This window comes from Ovis canadensis, chromosome 8 (assembly GCF_042477335.2).
Source record: "Ovis canadensis isolate MfBH-ARS-UI-01 breed Bighorn chromosome 8, ARS-UI_OviCan_v2, whole genome shotgun sequence".
Lineage (NCBI taxonomy): Eukaryota > Metazoa > Chordata > Mammalia > Artiodactyla > Bovidae > Ovis > Ovis canadensis.
This window is the reverse complement of record NC_091252.1, coordinates 42,941,875-42,966,649: the sequence shown is the minus strand read 5'-3', so window position 1 is coordinate 42,966,649 and position 24,775 is coordinate 42,941,875. Positions and strand designations below refer to the sequence as shown.

Sequence of the window (24,775 nt, the reverse complement as noted above, 5' to 3'; positions counted from 1 at the left end):
AAGAGGTAAATGGCGCTAATCATTTTTCCCTGAAGGCTCCCTTCCTCTACCAGTCGAGTTTTGGTTGTGAGCCTTCATTTACTCAGCTGTAAGGTGTTTAGCTTCATTCAAGCCACATTTGCCTCTGCTGGTCTGTCGTGCAATAAGTCAGAGGGTGAAATCCTGAGCCACGGTGCTGCTTTCCCAGGAGCAGGCCTGGGGTCAGTCCTGCGATATGGAGTCTTGCCTGTACTGAGCAGCTGGACCAGGCAAACGGGGCAGAAAAGCAGAAAGCATAGCTGTAAGCTGGGAAGATGGTAATCATCTTGTGAAAGGATGACAAAGGAGACTGGGAGAACCTGAAAGTGGGGATATATTTGCCCTTAGTAAATAGCAAGGAAAAAATTTTTTCACAGTAAGACCTTGTTTTTTTTGTTGTTTTTTTTTTTTTTTTACCTATTTTATGTATAGTGATTTGTATCTGCAAATCCCAAACTCCTAATTTATACCGTCCCCATCCCTTTTCCCATTTGGTAACTGTCAGTTTGTTTTCTATGTCTGTCAGTCTGTTTTTGACTTGTAAATAATTTCATCTGTATATTTTAGACTCTACACATAAGCAATATCATATATTTGTCTTTTTCATTCTGACTTATTTCAGTTAGTATGATAATCTCTAGGTCCATCCACATTAAGGAAATATTGGTGTAGTGTATTCATTCATATTTATTCATCACACACACACCCTTTAACAGAAAGTTTTTTACCTGTTGGGAATTTGTCAAGCTCGTGGTGCCATCTTCAGCTCAGAAATCTGTATTCTTAGCCCCAGCCCCACCTCTGAGTTCCAGATTTGACACCTGCTGTCCCAGAGGCCCCTCAAACGCAACATGAAGAAAGCAGTCTCTCTACTCAACCTGCTGCTCACCAGGGAGTAACCAGCAGCAACTCCAGCTGGAGCTCTGTGACACTCTCCCCTCTCAGCACCATCTCTGCTCCCACAAATCTGGAACCAAGTCCTGTCGATTTTAGCTCATGTTGGGTTGTACCCACACCTATCCACAGAAAACCTCTCATGGGCATAATGGGAAACTCTTAAGTCTCACAGCACAGGCTGGGTAAGGGGGAGTTGCCCCAAAGATGGGTCAGCTTAAAAGTCAGGTCTTAGAACCAGACATTAGGCCTGAATGACATGGCTTATCGGGCAAGAGTATTAACTCTTTAACTAGTGACGTAAGATGCCCGGTCCAGCTGGGTCTCATCTTGGCGCTGATCAGAGCAAGTTAATTAGGTGTCAAGTACCTACTACAAACGGCCAAGAGATGGGCTTTCCAGTCCCTTTTTAACATCGAGCACAGGTGATGGAAGCAAATATGAGTTTCTTTATGAAAAGAAAGACTGCCCACCAGAATAGACCCAGGGGACGTGTTCTGTCCCCTTCATGTGATTCCTTGTATTGCTGAACCTTACGAAAACTAGAAATGAAGTTTCAAACACAGTGGATTAAAAATTTGAAATATATGTATCCTCACATTGAAACTCTGGAGGCTTCTCAGTCGCTGCATCCAGGCAGGATTGTCCACTGCCTCGTGGCCCACCCTTTTCATGACCAAAGGCAGCAAGGTAGCAGGCCTTCAGAACTAGATGGAGCCAACCCAGGAGCACGTCTTGTGCATGTCTGCTCAGATTGCCTAAACCAGAGCAGTTCCCATAGCCTCTGAAGGCTCTTTCTTGAACCTTTAGGCATTAGAGAAAACCAGCTACATATAAGACAAATGAAATTTTAAAAGCCAATACAGTATTATAAAATAAAGCAAAAATTTTAAAAAGTGTACATATTCCAAGTAAGTTTATTTGATCAAATGACAAAATATGAAGATATTTTAAACTATAAAGCTCTATTCAGACAAAATGTAAATTTATTATAAAGTAAGATGATATCCATGTAAATGGCACCTAAAAGCAGAAAGAATGCAATTCCTATAAATACTATGTCTGTATAAAGCATTCACAAAATTCTCAGGTACTTTAAAACTAGGTTGTAGGTATATTAGTAAAATCTGTAAATAGTGCTTAAAGTGGGTTTCTTAAACTTCCCCTACAATATGTCATGGGGGTTCTGTAATGATCAGAGTGTCAGTGAGGTGTGTCATGAGTGTGGAGCAACCTTGAGTTCCCCGCACAGTCCTATCCCTTCGCATGGAGAATTGGAATTGAGTGGGTGGGAATTTCTAATCACTCTAGTTGGGCATAATTAGAAAAAGGTTGTGAAACCAGGTTAGGAAAGAGGGAAGGGAGGGGAAATACGGCAGAGTCAACGGTTTCTGCAGAGCAGCTTTACACATGACCAGGAAAATGGATTTTAAAAACAATAACAGTGAATGCTTGGAGCTGCACCCCAGGGTCTGGAACAACCAGCATGCCCAAGGGCTCGACTGGGTGCCACGTGCGCTAGCATTAAGTCCGCACCAGAGGGCAAGGTCGTCACCTGGGTGCACCACAGGCAGAGCTAAGTGTGCAGTTATCAATTTCTCTGCCAAATATTTTTTCTAGCATCTAAGTGACTCTGCCTTTGAGGCCACGATAGGACCTGGGAAGCAAGAATCAGCAGCTCCAAGTTACAAAATCAGAAAAACTTCAGGCGTCTGGAAGGAGAACCAGATGCGAAGAAGTGGTGTCTCCCAGTGGGCACAACACACTGTTGGGAGCAAAGCACAAATGCACAAAATGATTAAAGTGAAGTGAATCACGGGGAGAAACAGAAAAGATCCCAGGAAGCCAAGGAGGTAACTGAAAAATAATTATATAGCACCCATTATTGTTAATTTAAATCTATAAACATCATAGGGTTTGTGCTATTATTTTATAAATACAACACTTATGAGAGCTTGCAGAATATTATAAATGCCACACATTCTGGTATAAATGTTGACTCCAGCTTCATACAAGGAACTTGAAGTTACATTTCAACATAGTGGATTTGGGGTGATAAATAGAGTAATATTTGTAGGCCATTTTCTTGGTCACACAGCTAAGTGAAGGCCAAGAAACACAGGAAGCATTTTATTGGTCGCTTTGGCAACAAATGTGTTTTTTATCTACATGTTATACAAAGATACACTTGTGTCCATGAATCTGTAAAAATCATCCATAAGAGATCTTTTATGTTTTCTTATCTGCTTCGTTGCTATCAAGTCTAATGGGAGGACTTCTCAATGGCTTTGGCTCCTTCACTGTCATCCTTAGAGGGATGTATTTACAGATAATTCTATGTTTCCTATTCAAGATAAGTGGCTCTTTGAAGATTCCTAATCTTGAGATTATAATCTTCATTATCGATGGCACTGACACACACAAACACGTTAAAAAAGTAAATGACTTCATATCAGCTAATTTTAGCAGTGTGCTTTTAAACCTTGTGCTTTTCCAACACTACAGAAAATAACCTCTAAACACATCCAGGTTGATCATTAGAGATGCTCCCCTCTGCTGTCTAAGGTTGATTAAGTGAGACGCGTCTGAAAATGGGTCAGGGTAAGAAAATCTCAAGGTTCTGTGGACTCACAGAACATTACTAACATGGCTTTTGTAGAATCTAAAATTGCTTTCTACTTAGACAAGGATGTAATATCTAATTACTCTGTTGAACGATTTTATAAATTAGTCCTATGCATGTATAAACTCAATGGCCTACATAGCGTCACTTCAATAGTTAAAGTGGTATTAACACCATTACTTCATACCCTTGATTCAGGCACTGAAAGAGAGAGTTCAGTCTGCTGTTTCTGAAGTCTTAAAGTCAAGGTAAAGTCATTCACTCACCTTTGTTTCATTTTCCCTAAATAAAATCTTAATTTAGCAAACAGAAGAGACTACTACAGCAGAAAGTGAAATCAGCCTTTCTATGGTGAGGTTAACAAGCTATTCATTTGATGAATGCGTTAGGAGCTGGATACCCAGTCTGTGGAATTTTTCTCAGTGAGTAATCAAGCATGTAAATTTGACTCAATTGAAATTACTAAAATAACTGACTTTAAAAAATGAGTTTAGGAAAATGGAGTGACCTTGGAGTACTTAAGTTTTATATCTTCTCTCATGGAAATCACCTCTTGGCAAAAGATGCTTTTGGCTCAGCTCACCTGAAAATAACTTCTTATGGAACTTGTTATTTAGCATAATGGGACTAACTCAGAGTCGGAGTACACAAAATAAAGACAGTGGGGCATGATGGAGCACAGCCATTCAGGGGAAGTGAAGTGAAGTCGCTCAGCCGTGTCCGACTGTTTGCGAGCCCATAGCCTGTAGCCTATCAGGCTCCTCCATCCATGCGATTTTCCAGGCAAGAGTGCTGGAGTGGATTGCCATTTCCTTCTCCAGGGGATCTTCCTGACCCAGGAATCGAACCTGGGTCTCTCGCACTGCAGGCAGACGCTTTACCGTCTGAGCCACCAGGGAAGCCCAAGGGCTTCCCCCAAATGGGTGGCCTGTGAAGGGCCACAGTCACACTGACCCACTTGATGATTTATGCAAATTTCCCAAGTACCACCGTGTCTAGAATCACAACTGGTGGAAAAAAGAGATCTAGAATCAAGGTCCTCACAGCACTCTCTAGGTTGGGTGATCACAGCAGAGCTTGTGGTGGACCGTCTGCCTCACAGCTGTGTCTCTGTTTGCAGTCCTGGCATCTGGTGTCTGACACACAGTAAGGAGTCATCTGTACCCCTGGAGGAACCATCTGAACGTCAGAGGAGTGGCCAGAGAGTGCAGTGGCTGTGTCAGCCTCGTCATTCTGTGGCGCTTCTTTGGCCACTTGACTCTGCATTAATGTGCTTCAGAGCATGGGGCAAGATGGCTCCACATCACAGCTGAGCTGGTTTAGCCAAAGGGTGACCCTGAGCTCAGAACTGCTTCCACTGTTACCTTTCCAGGGTTCATCCCAACTTTCAAACAGTGTAATATCAGGGTAATGTGAGTAAAGTCTGATGAGCTTTGTCCATTATCAGCCTATCCATACAGGGTCCACAAATGTGAGATGTTCTAGTAGAATGATGTATCTGGTCTGAGAGAAAAATACTTGAGTCGCACCACATCTTTCTTTAAAATTTTCCAGCCAGAAAATCCATTGAGCAAAGCCTGAGATTCCCTGTTGTTGTTGTTTTTTTAAACATTCCCTCCACCTCAATCAAATGGACAACCCCATTGCCACAGCAGAGAATAAACTCTCTGATGAAAGTGAACAACAACTTGGAAAGATAAGTGAAGGCATTTGAAATGACAAAGCACTAAGATTTTTTTAAAATTTAAATGATATCTATAAAACACTGTGAAAATGTCTCTCCCAAAAATAGCACACATTTTAGTCAGAAGGCTCAGTGAAACTGAAAGCTGACCAGTAAAAGTGAAGGTAACCTTCCCATTTTTTAATTTCCCTCACTTTCCTGCCCTCAGACTCTACCAAGCTGGGTGTATGAAAGCAGAAAAAAATCTAAAAGCCGTGAAAAAGTGCTGGTATTTTTCAGGATCTCTCCAAGACAGTTTCCCTCTTGGTAACTTGAATCCTCTCTTGGGATCAAGGCCACTGACGAACTTTAAATGCATTTGAAGGCGCAGGTTCAAAGACCTCGTCATCATCTTCCACCCCTTCTTCTATAGGTTTCATCCTAGCCGAGGCTCGCTGGTGTGGGGATGGTACATCTGTCAAAGACACAGAAAGGAAAACCACTTAATGTACAGCCTGCCCTAATGCTGGCGTGATGTATCAGTGAAAAACTCCAACTGGAAAATAAAACTCTCTGGGAGACTATAGCTGGCACCAGGAATGCAGTTTCCCTAATACTGCATCTTCTTTTTTTTTTAATTTTTAAAATTTTATTTTTAATTGGAGAATAATTGCTCTACAATGTTGTGTTGGTTTCTACCATACCTCAACATTAAATTGAATTTTTATTTTATATTGGAGTGTAATTGACTTACAATGCTATATTTCAGGTGTACAGTGAAGTGATCCAGTTATACATACATCTACCCTATTTCAAATTATTTTCCCATATAGGTTATTACAGAATGTTGAGTAAAGTTCCCTGTGCTATACAGTAGTCCTTGTTGATTATTTTATAAGTAGTAGTGTGTATATGTAGAGGTTTCTTCGACGGCTCAGCAAGTAAAAATCTGCCTGAAATGCAGGAGAGGTGGATTTGATCCCTGAGTTGGGAAGATCCCCTGGAATAGGAAGTGGCAGCCCATTCCAGTATTCTTACCTGAAACATCCCACAAACAGAGGAGGCTGGTGGGCTACAGTCCAAAGGGTTGCAAAGAGCCGGACATGACTGAAGAACTGAGCTCGAGTGTGTATATGTTAATCCCAAACTGCTAATTTATCCCTTCTCCCACCATCTTTCCCCTTTGGCAATCATAAGTTTATTTTCAAAGTCTGTGAGTCTGTTTCTGCTTTGTAAGTAAGTTCATTTGTATCTTTTATTTAGATTTCACACGTGATATCATATGATATTTGGTTTACTTCGTATGATAATCTCTAGGTCCCTCCATGTTGCTGAGTGTGTGTGTGTGCTAAGTCACGTCAATCTTGTCTAACTCTCTGCAACCCTATGGGCTATAGCCCACCAGGCTTCTCTGTCCATGGGGATTCTCCAGGCAAGAATACTGGGATGGGTTGCCATGCCCTCTTCCAGGGGATCTTCCAGACCCACATCTCTTCTGTTTCCTCATTGGCAGGTGGGCTCTTTACCACCAGTGCCACCTGGGAAGCCCAGGAAATGGCACTCATTCTTGCTCTCGTATGGCTGAGTAATATTCCAGTGTATGCATGCGCCACATCTTTAGCCATTCCTCTGTTGATGGACATTTCATTGCTTCCTCATCTCGGCTGTTGTGAATAGTGATGCAGTGAATGCTAGGGTGCATGTATCTTTTTGAATTATGGTATTCTTTGGATATATGCCCAAAGGTGAAATTGCAGGATCATATGGTAGCTCTGTTTTCAGTTTAAGGAAACTAAATACTGATTTCCATAGTGACTGCACCAATTTACATCCCCACTAACAGTGTATTAGGGCTCCCTGTTCTCCACACCATTTCCGGCATTTATTATTTGTAGACTTTTTGATCATGGCCATTCTGACTGGTGTAAGATGATATTTCATAGTTCTGATTTCATTTGTCTAATAATTAGTGATATTGAGCATCTTTTCACATGGCTTTTGGCCATCTGTATGTCTTCTTTGGAGAAGTGTCTGAGGAAATCTTATTTTTAAAGTTATTCATTTAATATTGAGCTGCACGAGCTGTTTATATGTTTTAGAGATTAATCCCTTGTTGGTTGCACCATTTGCAAATACTTTTTCCCATTCTCTAGGTTGTCTTTTCATTTTGTTTAAATGTGCAAAAGCTTTTAAGTTTAATTAGGTCTCAGTTGTTTATTTTGTTTTCTGGAGCAGATGGATTCAAAAATATATTGCTGTGATTTGTGTCAAAGAGTGTCCTGCCTATGTTTTCCTCTGGGAGTTTTATAGTATTCATTCTTAAATTTAGGTCTTTAATCCATTTTGAGTTTATTTTATGTATGATGTTAGAGAATGTTCTAATTTCATTCTTTTACATGTAGCTGTCTAGTTTTCCCAGCACCACTTATTGAAGAAGTGGTCTCTTTTCCATTGTGTAGTCTTGCTTCCTTTGTCATAGATTAATGGGTTTATTTCTGGGTTTCCTACCCTCTTCTATTGATGTATATTTCTGGTTTGTGTGTGTGTGTGTGTGTGCCAGTACAACACTGTTTTAATTTCTGTAGCTTTGTAATATAGTGTGAAGTCAGAGAGACTGATTCCTTCCGCTCCATTTTTCTTAAGTTTGCTTTGCCTTCTCGGGTTCTTTTGTGTTTCCATAAAATTCTTTTTTTTAGTTCTGTGAAAAATGCCATTGGTATTTTGATGGGAATTGCATTGAATCTGTTGATTGCCTTGGGTAGTACAGTCATTTTAACAATATTGATTCTTTTAATCCAAGAACACAGTATATCTTTCTATCTGTTTATGTCATCTTCTATTTCTTTCATTAGTGTCTTAATAGTTTTCAGAGTACAGGTCTTTCATCTTCTGAGGTAAGTTTATTCCTAGGTATTTCATTCTTTTTGATGCGATGGTAAATGAGATTGTTTTCTTAATTTCTCATTCTAATCTTTCTTTCTTAGTGTATAGAAATGCAACAGATTTCTGTGTGTATTAATTTTGTATCCTACAGCTTTACCGAATTCACTGATGAGCTCTAGTATTGTTTTCTGGTAGCATCTTTAGGATTTTCTATGTATAGTATCATGTTATCAGCAGACAGTCACAGCTTTACTTCTTTTCCAATTTGAGTCCCTTTTACCTCTTCTCTAATTGCTGTGCATGCCAAATCCTTTTGGGCAAGACCAAATATTAGGGACCTTTTAGCATGGACCGAATGTCTTTGGACATTTTAGACAGCACTACATGGTCCTGTAAACATCAAGGACCTTAGCATGGACCAGATGTCTTATAGACCAATGTTCTGCAAGGCAGCAAAGTCAATAAGCCATTGTTAGTCCATGAGAACAGATGTAGAGAGGATGTCACTTCAGGTGCTTGGATGGTATGAGCTTCTCAGACATATGCAGTTCCAAGTGGTTTGCACCAAAGTCTGCTTAGGACTCAGAATGCACATTCCTACATTAATATCATAGGTGGTAATTTTAGTCCCTTGAAGGTGGATTTAACTCCTACTTTCCCTAAGGAATGGTTCTACTCTGAAACTATAGAACCTCCACCATCTGGAACATCACCCAAAAGAATATTTCTTGCCACCAACTGTCCAGTAACTCCCTGGACTTACAGGGGAGAGGGAGAGAGAGAAGGAGGGGCAAGGAGGAGAATCCAGGCACGCAGGAGGGAAGAGCTGGATAGAGCAAATATAATCCAGAAAAGCAGCAGAGGCCCTTATATCAAAGAAACCAAATAAACAATCCATTCATTCTGTCTATCCTTCATTCATTCATGCATTCACCAAGTGCTAATTGAGCTTCTACTATAATGGACACCATGCTTGATGGAAGAAAAAACACTGTCTAAAAGTAAGAGTAGAAGTTATTATTAATAACTGCATAGGCTTCTCAAGGTGCCTACTATTATAGCACACACAAACTCCCTCCTGTATAGTTCCCACATTCTGTGTCAGGCTCCACTTTATGAGGGTCTCCCTCAGCCCCACCCAGGCTTGAGCCATATTCTTGCTCTACCCTCCAGCAGGGTGAGGTCAATATTATCAGCAAATGCTGAACTCAGTCTAAGTGTAAGGCTGATGAAGGAGGAACAATGGGAGAAATCTGACTCTTCACATACTTGCTCTACAGCAAAGAAGAGTAGTGGGATCTTATGAAGACATAAAAAGGCAACAGGAAATTTATCAGGATCAGCTCTTAATCCCTAGCCAGAGGCAGCTGTGTACCCTAGCACAGGGGTAAGGGTGCAGAGCACAGTGGCCAAGACCAGAGGCTCAGGAAACACTTCCAAGGTTCAGATCCCTGCTGTGCTGCTTCCTGGCTGTGTGACCTGTCCTCCATTACTAAACCTCTCCAGGCCTGTTTCCACCTTTGTGGAAAGGAGACATTCACAGGACCTGCCTCATGGGGTTGTTCAGGGGATTAAACAAAATAATCATGGAATGTGCTTGGCACATATAAAATGTTGCTGTCATTTTTTTTTCAAGATATATATATATTTCAACTTACTTGGATAAAAAGTTTACATTGCTTATTTTAGATCAAATTTTGAGATCAGGATAAAGATACTTGGGAAAGTAACTTTTGGGGACTCTGTGTTCCTTCCATTGACAGCTTCAGAATCAGTCCCCATTGTTAGCACATCAATACCATCAAAGAAAGGATTCGTTTACATATAAATTATTTTCACTTAAGTCTCTTTGGCATATATAACATTTATCACTGTTTTCCAGTTAGAGATTCATATAACACCATTACATAAACATTAAATTTTTTTTTGTTAATTTTATTGAAGTATAGTTGATGTACAATACTATAAGTTACAAGTGTACAATATAGTGATTTACAATTTTAAAGGTTATATTCCACTTATGGTTATTATAAAATATTAGCTATATTCCTGTGGTATACAATATGTCTTCGTAACTTATTTATACATAGTAGTTTATACCTCTTTATTCCCTACCTCTGCATTGTTCCGCCCCCTTCCCTCTCCCCACTAGTAACCACTAGTTTGTCTTCTGTAAGTCTGCTTCTTTTTTGTTACATTTACTAGTTCACTGTATTTTACTAGATCCCCACAGAAGTGATATCATACAGTATTTGTCTTTCTCTGTGTGACTTATTTCACTTTAGCATAATACCTTCCAAGTCTACTCATGTTGTTGCAAATAGCAACATTTCATTCTCTTTTATGGCTGAGTTTTTTTCAGGGGGACAAGGGGAAGCAGAAAGTATATACAAAAAGTTATATACAGTAACTGCCATTTATTATTCACTATATAGTCATTGCCATCTTGGAAGATGCTATGATCCACAGCTACATCCTTCAACATAAAAGATCATAATTGTACAGTGCGGAGCTGGACTTTGGCAGAGCTAGTGTGTTTGTCATATACAAATGGAAATTGTTCACTTTTAAACATTTGCAGTTAGTTAAAATGCTGAGTTTACAGGGAGACAACTACTGATGTAACTGGTAGAAAATTAGCTTCTGTTAAAACAGTCTAGGAACACAATTCTGCCTCGAGCACAGCATGGGAGAATCTCTCAGACATATACTTTTAATCCTTTTTCACACAGGTTATAGCAGACATACCAACCATCACCTGGAATTTGCATGTGAATTATTCAAATGGCAATGTAACCTATCTGTGTGACCTTGGGCAGGTTACTTCACTTCTCTGTGCCCCAATTTCTCTATCTGTGAAATAGAAGTCATAATAATGGCATGTATTTCATATGGTTGTTAAGAGGATTACACGACTCAAACTTGTTAAATTCTTATATCTGTGCCTAGGATATCATAATCCCTTTGTAAATATAAGTCAGTAAAATGACTTAATAATATGGCCTTAGGAGAGCAATGGCCTAAATCATTAGAAAACTTGTTAAAATTCATCATCGCTCATAGGAATAGCAAATAAAGGAAATGAGACTTGTGCTCAAATAGCATTTTGTGTTGCTCAGTGTAAGAGTGCAGCAAAATTGTCTATTGTTTTTTTAAGAAAAACAATAGGCATGACTTCCATCATATTTGTAGCCTCAAGTTATGATTGAATCTCATGAAATATTAACTTAGGCTGAGTATCTGCAATCAGATAGACCCTGAGAACAAGCAAAATGGCATGCCTAAGAGCATTATGCCAAATCAATTATGCAGAGCATCCAGACGTACGAAGATGTACGATACACGTAACACGAACATGCCCATTGCATTTTGGCTGGGGAAGTGGGGAGAATTGGTCTGAAGATTTTAAGCCCATCTATCAAACTAGAGAACTAAACATATAGAATTATCCAACCAAAGGCATGGTACTACAGCTTCTATAGTAACCTGAGGTAGTTATCCACGTTGGGGCCAAAATGTTATCTGCCCCTTTAGCTACCTCACCAATCACTGCCTTTTTCTGTTGAGAGAGAGAATGAAGAGGAACCAGTACAACTAGAAATGACCTGGAGAAACTCTGGAAGAACTTTTAGCTTCTCTATTGTCGATTGAAAAAAATGCACAATTAAAAGTTGAGAACTATGTTTTATTTGGCAGACAAAACTGAGGACTTAAGCCCAGGACATAGTCTCTCAGATTTCTCTGAGAGACTGGTCCCAGGAGGGAAGGGAGGGGCCTGGATATACAGGATTTTTTGCAACAAAGACCAGGTAGTCAGAATATCAAAAGATTACTGTTAATTAAAGAAAACCAGACATCTCAAGTAAATGAGCACTCTTCTACGTATGAGAAGATGCAAGAGTTTGCACTGAAATAGCTCCTTGGCCATGCACCTCAGCTGTCTGGGGCCAGTGTCCTGTGCTTTTTCATCCTGAGTCTCCTCAGAGTGTGTGGTCAGGGGGGCTCCAGTGGTTAACTGCTATGTGGCAGGCATCCTGTTTGAATCTTGAGTTCCCTCAGGGCTCACCATCAGGGTGGCTGTAATGAGATGACTTGAAGACTACAATATCTTGTTTACTGATATGACAGGATGCATTTCTTTTTCACTGACGCGTGCTCAGTCAAGAATGCTGGAGAGGGTGGCTATGCCCTACTCCAGGGGATCTTCCCGCCCCAGGGATTGAACCCTCATCTCTTTTGTCTCCTGCATTGGCAGGCAGATAGTTTACCACTATTCTGTGAAAGAATTTTTTCTCTTCCTGCTCTATTTGCCTGAGAAAGGAAGAACTGTAGTCTTAGTATGTAACATTAAAAAGTAAACAAGATTTACTTCTAGTCCTGGAGTGACATCCAGGGGCCCGCTTCCCTTCTGGCAAACTCTCAGTGCCCCAAATCCAGCCCAGTGTTTTCCTCTTCTCCTCTTGCTTTTCTCTCCTCGTGGGCTGGTTTCTCCACTCTCCCCACCAAATTCCTCTCCACTCCGCAAGGTGAGCCTCAAGCGCTACTGCCTTCATTCGTAGTCTTCCCTAATTCCTTCTCTGGGGTGATTCTGTTTTCCACCAAAAGACAAGTACTTGCATCCCTCCCTTACTAGAAAACAGGCATCTTATGGGCGTCATCACAGCCTTTTCTCTCCTACAGCCTCTCTGAAGTACCCACATGTAGCTAGGTCCTTGATAACTACTTAGTACATGAGAAAAATCCCTCTCTGAAACTCTGCATGGGGCCTTCCCTGAGGACGTGGGGAAACCACACAACCACACACTGGAACTCTGATGGGTCAAGTCCAAGTCCTGCCAGTGGGCCACCATCAGTGGCCCTCAGATGCATGCAGGTCTCAGTTTACAGTAACACCTCACTGCAAAAGTGATTGTTATCACTGCCTTCTGTACTACGTGCCTTGAGGGAAATCACTTTCATATCACTGATGGTTCGACAGTGCTTGCAGCCCAGGCAGGAGTACCATCCGTCCAAGTCAGCATCAGCGAGGTGCATCAGTGCTATCACCTGCTACAGAGTTTTCATCCAGTCGGCCTAGAGGATCCCCAAGGGACTACCCTGTGCAAGAGGCTAGGTTAAACGTTAGGAAATAAAAGCAAACCAAACCTAGTTTCTGCCTCTATCTTCTCAGAAACTCCATTGTACAACAGAGGAGCAATTCATCCTTACAGCATCCATATCAGTATTTTTACTTAGAGGCTAAAGCACAGACAACCTGGACACCTAAGAAGAATAGCTGGGAGATGATGTGGATGAACCCCGTTCCCACCAGAGAGGGAAACACTGAGAAATAAAACCGGCCGGGGCAAAGCAGGAGACGCTGATAGCCCAGCAAGACTGACAGCTAAAGATTCCCACACCCCCCCCCCCCCACCCCACACGGAGAGGACTAAATTCAGGCTCTGTGGTGCATTAGAGCCCACAAGTCCCCTCATCCAGTTCTCACCACCGCGCCTGTTGCTGTTTTCTCCATCAAGCAGACCGATGCACTGGAAGGTGACAGGAATGAAGTCTGACTTACAGCTGCCAGAAGCGGCCAGAGCCAGCAGGCTGTCTGACCCCCGAAAGGAATTGGAGTCTCAGAGCCCACGCTCTTGTCTCAACCTCAGGAGGCCTGGCTTCTGTGCCACCGAGAGCCAAGTATGACAGTCATCTGGCCCTACCTGGGAACTGGCCATAGTCACAGCCAGGAGCTTCCTGGAGAGGGAGCTCACTGACCCTGACCTGGTGTTCTCTGCCCTCTGTAGGAGAACCACTGGTTCAGTGGAAAGACTCTGGGGCCATCACCATGCTGCCAGAAATCATTTTTGTCCACTAATTAAAACCCAATCTGGAGTGTGAACAACAGCAACAAAAGAAGATCCTACTTCGAGGAGACTAGTTATATTTCAAAAATTGAACGTTAATAAAAATTCTTTCTACAAGTTTGCCCAGTTTTTCACTAACCTTGTGCACTGATGCCTCATCAGAAGTTTGCCCAGAAGGCCCTATACCTTCCCTAAGTGTGAGAGCATGAGGACAGAACAGAGAGAGAAATTGAGCTCATCTTTAGCCAAGTGCATTTTCAAATTACTTTTGCCTCTCGAGAACATGACTATGAGGTTCATGACCTCTGTATAATGCTTCGCTTTTCATTTACTCCAAATTCTAGAGGGGCAAATAATTCCATCTCCATAAATTTTCTAGGAAACTGATTTTTATTCTTCTTTTAAAGCCACTTCTACAGTTAAGACACAGAAGTGGTTAACTGTATCTTTGATATTTATTATAATCAAGAAGCGATAACTAGCATTATTTTTGGCTTTTAGTTATCAATATCATCCAATTGCCCCTGGCTGCCAATTAACACAATTTATTCTAAAAGTAAATAAAACAAATGTCTCAGACTGAACTTCAATCCAGACTTATCAGGTGTGACCTTGTTAAACAGCTACATCAAGAGCTACTTTTGCTTGGCAAAAAAAAAAATCTGCCAAGAAGAAGACATGTACTTGCTTCCATTGATAGCAAGGCCTGGAGAACACCAGCCAGCAAAGCAGAACTGACTCTGAGCTGTGTGCCAATTCGGTGTGTTAGGTGGGAAAGAGAATGGGAGCACCAGGTAGCCATCGTCCTTAGGACGTAAGAGAGTAAAACTAAAAAACACGGCCTCTGAGCAAATGCGGAAGACAGATTTAGAGGAATAGCTCTGAACCAAACAGTGGACACCTCTACTCATGCCAGACCACAGGAGGACACCCACAGGCGGCTTTGGATCCAGGAAGCAGGGTCTCTTCTCAGCACACCTGCTTAGACAGCAGCTTGTGCGTGAACCTAGCTGAAAAGAAAAGGAGCTGGCAATCAAGACGCGCTTTGTGTCCTTGAGGGTTGTTGCTGGCAGGGGCAAACCAGCCAGGTGCCTCCACGGAGGATGGGCTCAGGCTGCCCTGCCAGGCCTTGTACCTTAAAGTCCCGAATTAAACACAGGAAGCCTTTTTATACACAGACCCAGGGGATCTTACATAACCATCCGTCCAAACTCTGCTATAAGTGCTAAAAAATTAGGTAGGAGAGATGCCCTTTGACAGAACTCTATCCTTATTGAGCTTATTTCTATTTTGGTGTGCTTCTGATTACATGAGGGCCTGAGGGCTTCTCCTTGCAGGAGAAAGTAAACAGACATAGTTGTTCTTATTAAATCCAGAGTGAAGGTCACACTTGTTCCAGAGAATGAGTAAGTGACCTCAAGTTTGATCTTTAAGTAAGCAAAGGACCATGATATGAAGTTTGTCAAGTGACTTCTCTCTCTGCTTCAGAAATTTTAACAAGGAATGACACTTTTATAAACTCTCCAGTATAATTGTGGTAAGATGTTTTTCCCCTTTCCTTTGTTAACTTTGATGACATTTTCTTCATTCCTTTCAAAGTGTTCTTTTATTATGTTTAACCATCTGGCCGACTGCTTTAACAAGTAATTAAAAACCTTACAGGGGTTTAGAATTTTAATTAGATTATACATTTTTTGATGTATGAGGATGGGGGAGAATGTAATGGCTTTTTTGCTAGAAAAGGATTATCATCCCCTTTATGCCTTTGCCTTATGTGTATTATAAGACTTTGTTAAATTTAAAAAACGTGTTTTTCATTGAGGTCATAAGATTATTTCAGATTGTAGAAACTGAGTTTGGATGGAAGTTTTCTGAATAATAGTGCTGAAGAGTTAGGTATGCCTTTAGACCTAATTTCCTTGAAGGGACTGAGGACCACTGAGGGATTCAGCAAAGAATTATACAAATTATGGCAAATGGGGAGGATAAGGAGGCTAGCGGCTCTTATGAAGAGGTTCTCGGATCAATTCCTGGCTTCTCAGATGGGTGGCCGGGGCCCTGAGATGCCCGGGCAACAGGTGTGAGTAGCCAAGGAATAGCCTGAGTCCTCTCCTGCCCTAAAGAGAAAGCTTTAGGGTTGCAGAGTTGGTGGATAAGCTCAGGGGAATAGGAAAGGCAGTTCAAGGATGGCAGCTGTGCAGCAGAGCCAGAGAATCACCAGTATGGGGTGAGGTAGGAGGGTGAGAGGCCTTATGAGGAAGGTCTGAGACAAAGGGGACATGGAACTGATGGCCCAGGAGAATGAGGATGTGAGACCAAAAAGGTAAGGATAAGGAAAAAGAGAGGCCACTAGAGATATCCATGAAAACAAAAAGCAGTAGGAAAAGGCATGACTCAAATATCAAATAACTACTCAGACTTTAAGAAGAAATGAAATGATTCACCCAAAACAAAAAGCCACTAGCAGATACTGGGGATCTGGTGAATAAGATGGTCCTAACAGTAAGGCATAAGAAAAACTTTAAAGGAAAAAAGGAGAGGCATGGCAGGAAGTAAACTACAGTGGCATTATTTATTTGTGTTTTTAAAAAAGGAGAATCCATTTGAACTTAACAGAAACAGACTCTTTGAACAGATCAGGAATCATGATGCCACGGGAACCCAAAGAAAGCGATGTAGTCAGAGCCCATTATTAAATTATGAATAAAGCGTAATGTCAATACTATTTATTTGCTTTAAACTTTATCAAATAAGCCATGGATGAAGGGAGGAAGACATAACTATAATTGGCAGAGAGAATAATCATATTTAATACCTTTTAAACCGTGAACTTCCAGATGTTGAAGCTGGTTTTAGAAAAGGCAGAGGAACCAGAGATCAAATTGCCAACATCTGCTGGATCATTGAAAAAGGAAGAGAGTTCCAGAAAAATATCTATTTCTGCTTTATTGACCATGCCAAAGCCTTTGACTGTGTGGATCACAATAAACTGTGGAAAATTCTTCAAGAGATGGGAATACCAGACCACCTAACCTGCCTTTTGAGAAACCTGTATGCAGGTCAGGAAGCAACAGTTAGAACTGGACATGGAACAACAGACTGGTTCCAAATAGGAAAAGGAGTATGTCAAGGCTGTGTATTGTCACCCTGCTTATTTAACTTATATGCAGAGTACATCATGAGAAACGTTGGGATGGATGAAGCACAAGCTGGAATCAAGATTGCCAGGAGAAATATCAATCACCTCAGATGTGCAGATGACACCACCCTTATGGCAGAAAGTGAAGAGGAACTAAAAAGCCTCTTGACGAAAATGAAAGAGGGGAGTGAAAAGTTAGCTTAAAGCTCAACATTCAGAAAACAAAGATCATGGCATCTGGTCCCATCACTTCATGGGAAATAGATGGGGAAACAGTGTCAGACTTTACTTTTCTGGGCTCCAAAATCACTGCAGATGGTGATTGCAGCCATGAAATTAAAAGACGCTTACTCCTTGGAAGAAAAGTTATGACCAACCTCAATAGTATATTCAAAAGCAGAGACATTACTTTGCCGACTAAGGTCCGTCTAGTCAAGGCTATGGTTTTTCCTGTGGTCATGTATGGATGTGAGAGTTGGACTGTGAAGAAAGCTGAGCACCGAAGAATTGATGCTTTTGAACTGTGGTGTTGCAGAAGACTCTTGAGAGTCCCTTGGATTGCAAGGAGATCCAACCAGTCCATTCTGAAGGAGATCAGTCCTAGGTGTTCATTGGAAGGACTGATGCTGAAGCTGAAACTCCAGTACTCTGGTCACCTCATGTGAAGAGTTGACTCATTTGAAAAGACTCTGATGCTGGGAGGGATTGGGGGCAGAAGGAGAAGGGGACAACAGAGGATGAGATGGCTGGATGGCATCACCAACTCAATGAACACGAGTTTGGGTGAACTCTGGGAGTTGGTGATGGACAGGGAGGCCTGGTGTGCTGCGATTCATGGGGTCACAAAGAGTCGGACACGACTGAACTGAAACTGAACTGAACTGTACATTTAAAAAATGGATAAGATGGGTAATTGGTGTGTTACATGTATTTTTACCACATTAAAAAACAATTCAGAAAGAAACACAACATTGTGAAGCAATTTTCCTCCAATTAAAAAAGCATAAAAGCTTCTGCACAGCAAAGGAAACTATAAACAAGATGAAAAGACAACACTCAGAATGGGAGAAAATAATTGCAAGGGAAGCAACTGACAAAGGATTACTTTCCAAAATATGTAAGCAGCTCATGTAGCTCAACATCAGAAAAACAGCCCAATCAAAAAATGGGCAGAAGACCTAAACAGACATTTCTCCAATTAAGACAACAGATGGCCAATAGACACATGAAAAGATGCTCAATATCGCTCATTATCAGAGAAATTATCAGAGAAATCAAAACTACAATGAGGTATTATCTCACACCAATCAGAATGGCCATAATCAAAAAGTCTACAACAATCAATGCTGGGGAGGGTGTGGAGAAAAGGGAACCCTCTTGCGCTTTTGGTGAGAATATAAATTGATACAGCCACTAGGGAGAACAGTATGGAGAGTCCTTAAAAAAGCTAGGACTAAAACTACCATCTGATGGAGCAATCCAGCTACTGGGCATATACCCCGAGAAACCACAATTCAAAAAGGCACAAGTACCCACCCCAACATTTGCTGCAGCACTATTTACAATAGCCAGGACACAGAAGGAACCTAGATGTCCAATGACAGATGAATGGATAAAGAGTGGTACATACATACACTGGATATAACTCAGCCATAAAAAGGAACGAACCTGAGTCAGTGGTAGTGAGCTGGATGAACCTAGAGCCTGTTATACAGCGTGAAGTAAGACAGAAAAACAAATATTGTGTATTAATGCATATTTATATGGAATCTAGAAAAATGGTACTGATGAACCTATTTGCAGGCGAGGAATGGAGAGGCAGACATAGAGAATGGAGTTGTGGGCACAGTGCAAGAAAGAGGGGATGGGATGAATTGAAAAGCATTGACATATATAAACTACCATGTGTAAAACAGCTGTTGGGAGGTTGCTGTATAACACAGGGAGCCCGGCCTGGTGCTCTGTGATAACACAGAGGGGGTGGGATGGGCTGACAGGGAAGCTCAAGAGGGAGGAGAGATATATATATATACATAAAATGTTGACTAATTTGCATTGTTTTATGGCAGAAATCAATACAATGTTATAAAGCAGCTTTCCTCCAATTAAAAAATAAATAAGAAAAAAGGAATAGAAATATGTTTTCAACCTTGATTGTTGAAAAGTTAAAGAAGAGACAAGAGTTTGAAGGTAGAAGGGGAAAGAATAAGTAACTGTAGGGAAGCTGATGTCCTCACCTTTAGGAGTGCTTCAGAGAGAAAAAGAAATGGAGGTTTATATGTCACCCTGCTTATTTAACTTGTATGCAGAGTACATCATGAGAAACGCTGGACTGGAAGAAACACAAGCTGGAATCAAGATTGCCGGGAGAAATATCAATAACCTCAGATATGCAGATGATACCACCCTTATGGAGAAAGTGAAGAGGAACTAAAAAGCCTCTTGATGAAAGTGAAAGAGGAGAGTGAAAAAGTTGGCTTAAAGCTCAACATTCAGAAAATGAGTCAGATACGACTGAGTGACTGAACTGAACTGATGTATTATTTAATGTTACAAATGTAAACAATAAAGGGATAAAAACTAGTCATATTTTATACTGAGCAGAAGCGGGAAGGGAAGTTAAAAGTGAACTAGGTTAGAAGATAAAGGTTAGGAGGATAAGTCAATTAACAGCACACTGTTTAGCATTTTGGACAAAAGTTGTTCCAATATGATTGCTCTTAAAGAGTGGTTAGGTTGAAAGGGGTCAGTTCTTTTCATTGAAAACAATTTTTTAAATTATTTGATAACTGCATATTAACTTGATTTTATTTTGTTAAAAGACTGAAAGTATACAGCCCAATGAAATTATTTTACAGTCATTTCACAGATGGGAACATGCTGGGTGAGGAGAGAGGGCATTTAAAGGACTGGTGAGGGCTGGGGCCCTGGAGACAGTCCCCCAGCCTGGAGGAGCTTGTGCGCTAAGGTCCCAGAGGAGATGAATGGCATATTCCTTGCCATGAGAAGGAGGAAATACAACACTTACCTTGTGAAGGTGAGTGAAGATGAAATGAGAACATGTATGACAGTGGTCAGGATGTGTCAGTGGCTGCAACAGGGGCTGAATATTCCCAAACAAGTTTACACTCATGCACGGGTATTTGTAAGGTCAGAGGCAAAGCAAGACCTTGGAACCAATTCAGTACTTCTTAGTTTCAGGGCTGACGAGCGGCCTTGAGCAGGTTATTTAACCTTCCTAAGCTGCACTCTGCTCATCGACGAAGTGGGGGCGCTGCTTTTCACTCCCTTCTGGTGGATCTGAGAACAGTTCTTAGGTTCATCTCTGGGTCCCTGCTGCCTTTCCACCTCTCCCTATAATCCTGTTTGTAAGCCTACAGTTGTTCACAGGAGGAAATGAAATACAAATTAGATTGAAAAGATTATTTCATGAAACTCAGAAGATGGAATTGGCTTTTTGTATATTTCCAGGTAAAGAAATACATAAGAGAGCTGAGGGAAACTTATTATGTCAGATAAGCTGCCTAGTCTTAGCAGACAAGAATACTAACCAGATGCAAACGAACTCAGCTTAGCACAGATCTGCACCCCTAGGTCGGGCTTCCCTCGTGGCTCAGATGGTAAAGAATGCACCTGCAATGCAGGAGACCTGGGTTTGACCCCTGGGTTGGGAAGATCCCCTGGAGAAGGGAAAGGCTATCCACTCCAGTATTCTGGCCTGGAGAATTCCATGGACTATAGTCCATGGGGTCCGAAAGAGTCGAATACGACTGAGTGACTTTCACTTTCACTTTTCCCTAGGTCATATGAAATTAGTACACTTTCCAGAGCACCTTCTTGACATTAATAACCAAAAAATACTTGAAAAGGCTTTTTTGGTCAGGAAGAAATATCTCCTAACTATTCCATAGTCTGTTAAAGAAATCATAAATTTTAATTATTTCTGAAAAACATGGTTTAAATTAGCAAATCTTTCAAAGATGAGTTCTAACAGACTGGATCACCTACACTGACTCAGGATTTTTAAAAAACAATAGATTATTTAACTCCAATTAACTAAAATAAAGTTCTCAACTTGCAAAGAAACATCCTGTGTCCACCTGTTGCCATGACAATGCCTGTGCTCAGCACCACTTATCATGATGGAATTGCCAAGGATAGTCAGTCTGCATGCATGTTTATATACTACGTGTAGGGAGCTAAACCTGTAAGGAGGGGAAGACAGAAATGACAAGGCACCTCGATGAGCACCTTGGTCCAGGAGCAGAGGGAAGAAAGCTTATATCTATATAAGGGCTGGATCATGGAAAAAGCAAGAGAGTTCCAGAAAAATATCTATTTCTGCTTTATTGACCATGCCAAAGCCTTTGACTGTGTGGATCACAAAAAACTGGAAAATTCTGAAAGAGACGGGAATACCAGACCACCTAACCTGCCTCCTGAGAAATCTGTATGCAGGTCAGGAAGCAACAGTTAGAACTGGACATGGAACAACAGACTGGTTCCAAATAGGAAAAGGAATATGTCAAGGCTGTATACTGTCACCCTGCTTATTTAACTTATATGCAGAGTACATCATGAGAAACGCTGGACTGGAAGAAACACAAGCTGGAATCAAAACTGCCGGGAGAAATATCAATAACCTCAGATATGCAGATGACACCACCCTTATGGCAGAAAGTGAAGAGGAACTAAAAAGGCTCTTGATGAAAGTGAAACAGGAGAGTGAAAAAGTTGGCTTAAAGCTCAACATTCAGAAAACAAAGATCATGGCCTCTCATGGGAAATAGATGGGGAAACAGTAGAAACAGTGTCAGACTTTATTTTGGGGGGCTCCAAAATCACTGCAGATGGTGATTGCAGCCATGAAATTAAAAGATGCTTACTCCTTGGAAGGAAAGTTATGACCAACCTAGACAGTATATTCAAAAGCAGAGACATTACTTTGCCGACTAAGGTCCAGCTAGCCAAGGCTATGGCTTTTCCTGTGGTCATGTATGGATGTGAGAGTTGGACTGTGAAGAAGGCTGAGTGCTGAAGAATTGATGCTTTTGAACTGTGGTGTTGGAGAAGACTCTTGAGGGTCCCTTGGACTGCAAGGAGATCCAACCAGTCCATTCTGAAGGAGATCAGCCCTGGGATTTCTTTGGAAGGAATGATGCTAAAGCTGAAGCTCCAGTACTTTGGCCACCTCATGTGAAGAGTTGACTCATTGGAAAAGACTCTGATGCTGGGAGAGATTGGGGGCAGGAGGAGAAAGGGATGACCGAGGATGAGATGGCTGGATGGCATCATGGACTCCATGGACGTGAGTCTGAGTGAACTCCGGGAGATGGTGATGGACAGGGAGGCCTGGCGTGCTGCGATTCATGGGGTCGCAAAGAGTCAGACACGACTGAGCAACTGAACTGAACTGGACTGAAGGGCATTAAATCCTCCTCACACATCCTGGACATCCTGTCTCACAATCACACTTCCAAACATGGAACTCAAGCAAATGAAGCAACAGGCGAGCAAAAAGGAATTAAACAGCTTTAAGAGCCATGTTGTGATTCTGCCATCACTGTCTTCCCTCAGCCATGAGTGGCAGTGTCCCAAACAGCAGCTGCTCCTTCAGTGTCCCAGAGTGAGGAGGACCCAGCAGCACCTGTGTGCATGTAAGAAATAAAGAAAGCAGCCTCTCTATCGTAGCCAGAGGTTGGGGGAAGCATCTGTTAGCACTGTGTCGTCCAGTGAGAGCTAAGATACCTCTCTTCCATGCAGACTGCAGTGAAGATTAAATGTGATTATGTTTAGAGAGTACCTGAAAAAATAATAATTGCTATTGTCAATAAACGTGTGTTCCCATCTTCCCACTAGCATTCATGAAGCTGATACTTGCTGTTGCTGAGTCCAGCTACCCTGGCTGCCCCCATGTGTATATCAGAAATCCAGAATAATCAGAGCTTAGGCATTTGTTTTGGGGACCTCACATGCTCAAAGTGTGCTGAATTATGTTATTTCAGCCTGATAGTCCTAAGGGATTGGTTTTGTATTCTGTTTTACAAGGAATGTAAATTGGATAAGTTGATACCCTATTGATGGGTTGGGCAAAAGAAAAGCAAAAACAGCCTTCTGTAGTTCTGGGACAAAATCTAAGTAAGAAAGAGTAAGAACGAACCAATTTTTAATGAATCACATGGTAGGATGAATAATTCATAATTAATATCAGTGTTGTGCTCAAATACTAATGTCTTCCATTAAGCTGCAGAGGTGAAGCTGAGAAACTCAGAATGAGGACTGTTAAAAGGAAGCAGGGATGAACATCCATCTTCTGTACAGTTCACACACACACACATGCACACACTCAAAACTATGCATATACATGGCTCTATGCATTTACATCATAACGTGTAAGAGCTTGTACAATAAACCTGAGGCTAAAATATACATTTATTAATTAAACAACATAAGCAGGCTGTACACATTTTCAGTACAGCAAAGTACAACTGAACAAGGGAACTGAGAAGGAAAGCTGCCACCCTGTCCCCCAGGGCTGCCTGCCTCTTCAGACATGGAAGTTTCAATTACCCATGCAAGAAACAGCCATTTGGATTAAACTTACAATTCACTATATAAGGAAGAGGGAAGGAAACAGACCAGGAATTGTGCCCTGACAATCTGATATGACAGCTCATGTCAGATTAAAAAGGTCCTGCAATTTATTCCAAGTCATACAACTATAATTATTAGAGCAAGGACCCAGGTCTATATGCGCAAGATGTGTAATCTATCCACAAAATGCCTGGAAATCTAGGCTTCTGGAGGCAAGTATAGTACACATGTTAATCTTGAAAAAAATGTTCTCATTCTGTTTAAACAACATACCCTAGGGAAGGTTTTCTTTTCTAAAATGTTAAAATGTCCAAAGGACTTCCCTGGTGGCTCAGACGGTGAAGAATTTGCCTGCAATGCAGGAAAACCAGGTTTGATCCCTGGATAGGGAAGATCCCTTGGATAAGGGAATGGCAACCCAATCCAGTATTCTTGCCTGGAGAATCCCCATGGACAGAGGAGCCTGGTGGGCTACAGTCCATAGGGTCACAAAGAGTCAGACATAAATGAGCAACTAACACTTTCACTTTCAAAATGTCCAAAAGCTTTAGATTATACAATAAAATACTACAGAAAACCCAAGCTGATTTTAAGAAAATGAATGGCCATCCCATGTACTGCTTGTTCTCAGGGCTTCCTCAGCAATACTGAAGAACTATAAAAACTACAAAAAAGCCATTCTACAGGAAGAATAATCACACACAATATTTCAGTGTAATTCCCCTTCTGCTGGCCTTTCTTAGAAATCACTGTATGAGTAATTAAGATGGGTCCATTGAAAAATGCTTATTAATGACCACCAAACTGTTTCAATAAGGCAGATAATACATCTGACATGCTAGTAGATTCAGAGTTTGGTCAACCTCAGTTGTACTTTCACAAAGTAACTTTGGAATAAAATATAGCCATTTCCAGGTTCTCATCTGTATTATTTCTGAAAGCTCCTTTAGGCCCATAATGCACTTCTGTGCCTAGTCTTTGCTTTGACACTTACACCAATTACATGGCCTTGTCAATTCCAGCAATAATGTGCAATACTTAAAATCCTTAATCCATTTTCTCTAAAGCATCCAAAGTTACAAGATCATTTACATACATGTTTAGGATTGTTGAAT

The 24,775-nt window shown here is 41.2% G+C and overlaps 1 protein-coding gene across 3 annotated transcripts in view; it reads right to left on the bottom strand.

Annotated features, from left to right (window-relative positions):
- Positions 1-1,811: 1,811 nt before the first annotated feature.
- POPDC1 (popeye domain cAMP effector 1) overlaps positions 1,812-24,775 on the bottom strand; it is a 55,352-nt gene continuing 32,388 nt past the window's right edge. For all 3 annotated transcript variants that reach the window (XM_069598255.1, XM_069598254.2, XM_070292491.1), the window contains one exon: positions 1,812-5,673. In XM_069598255.1, coding sequence (XP_069454356.1) covers positions 5,549-5,673 — 125 coding nt within the window. In that variant the 3' untranslated portion in view covers positions 1,812-5,548. The remainder of the gene's footprint in view (positions 5,674-24,775) is intronic.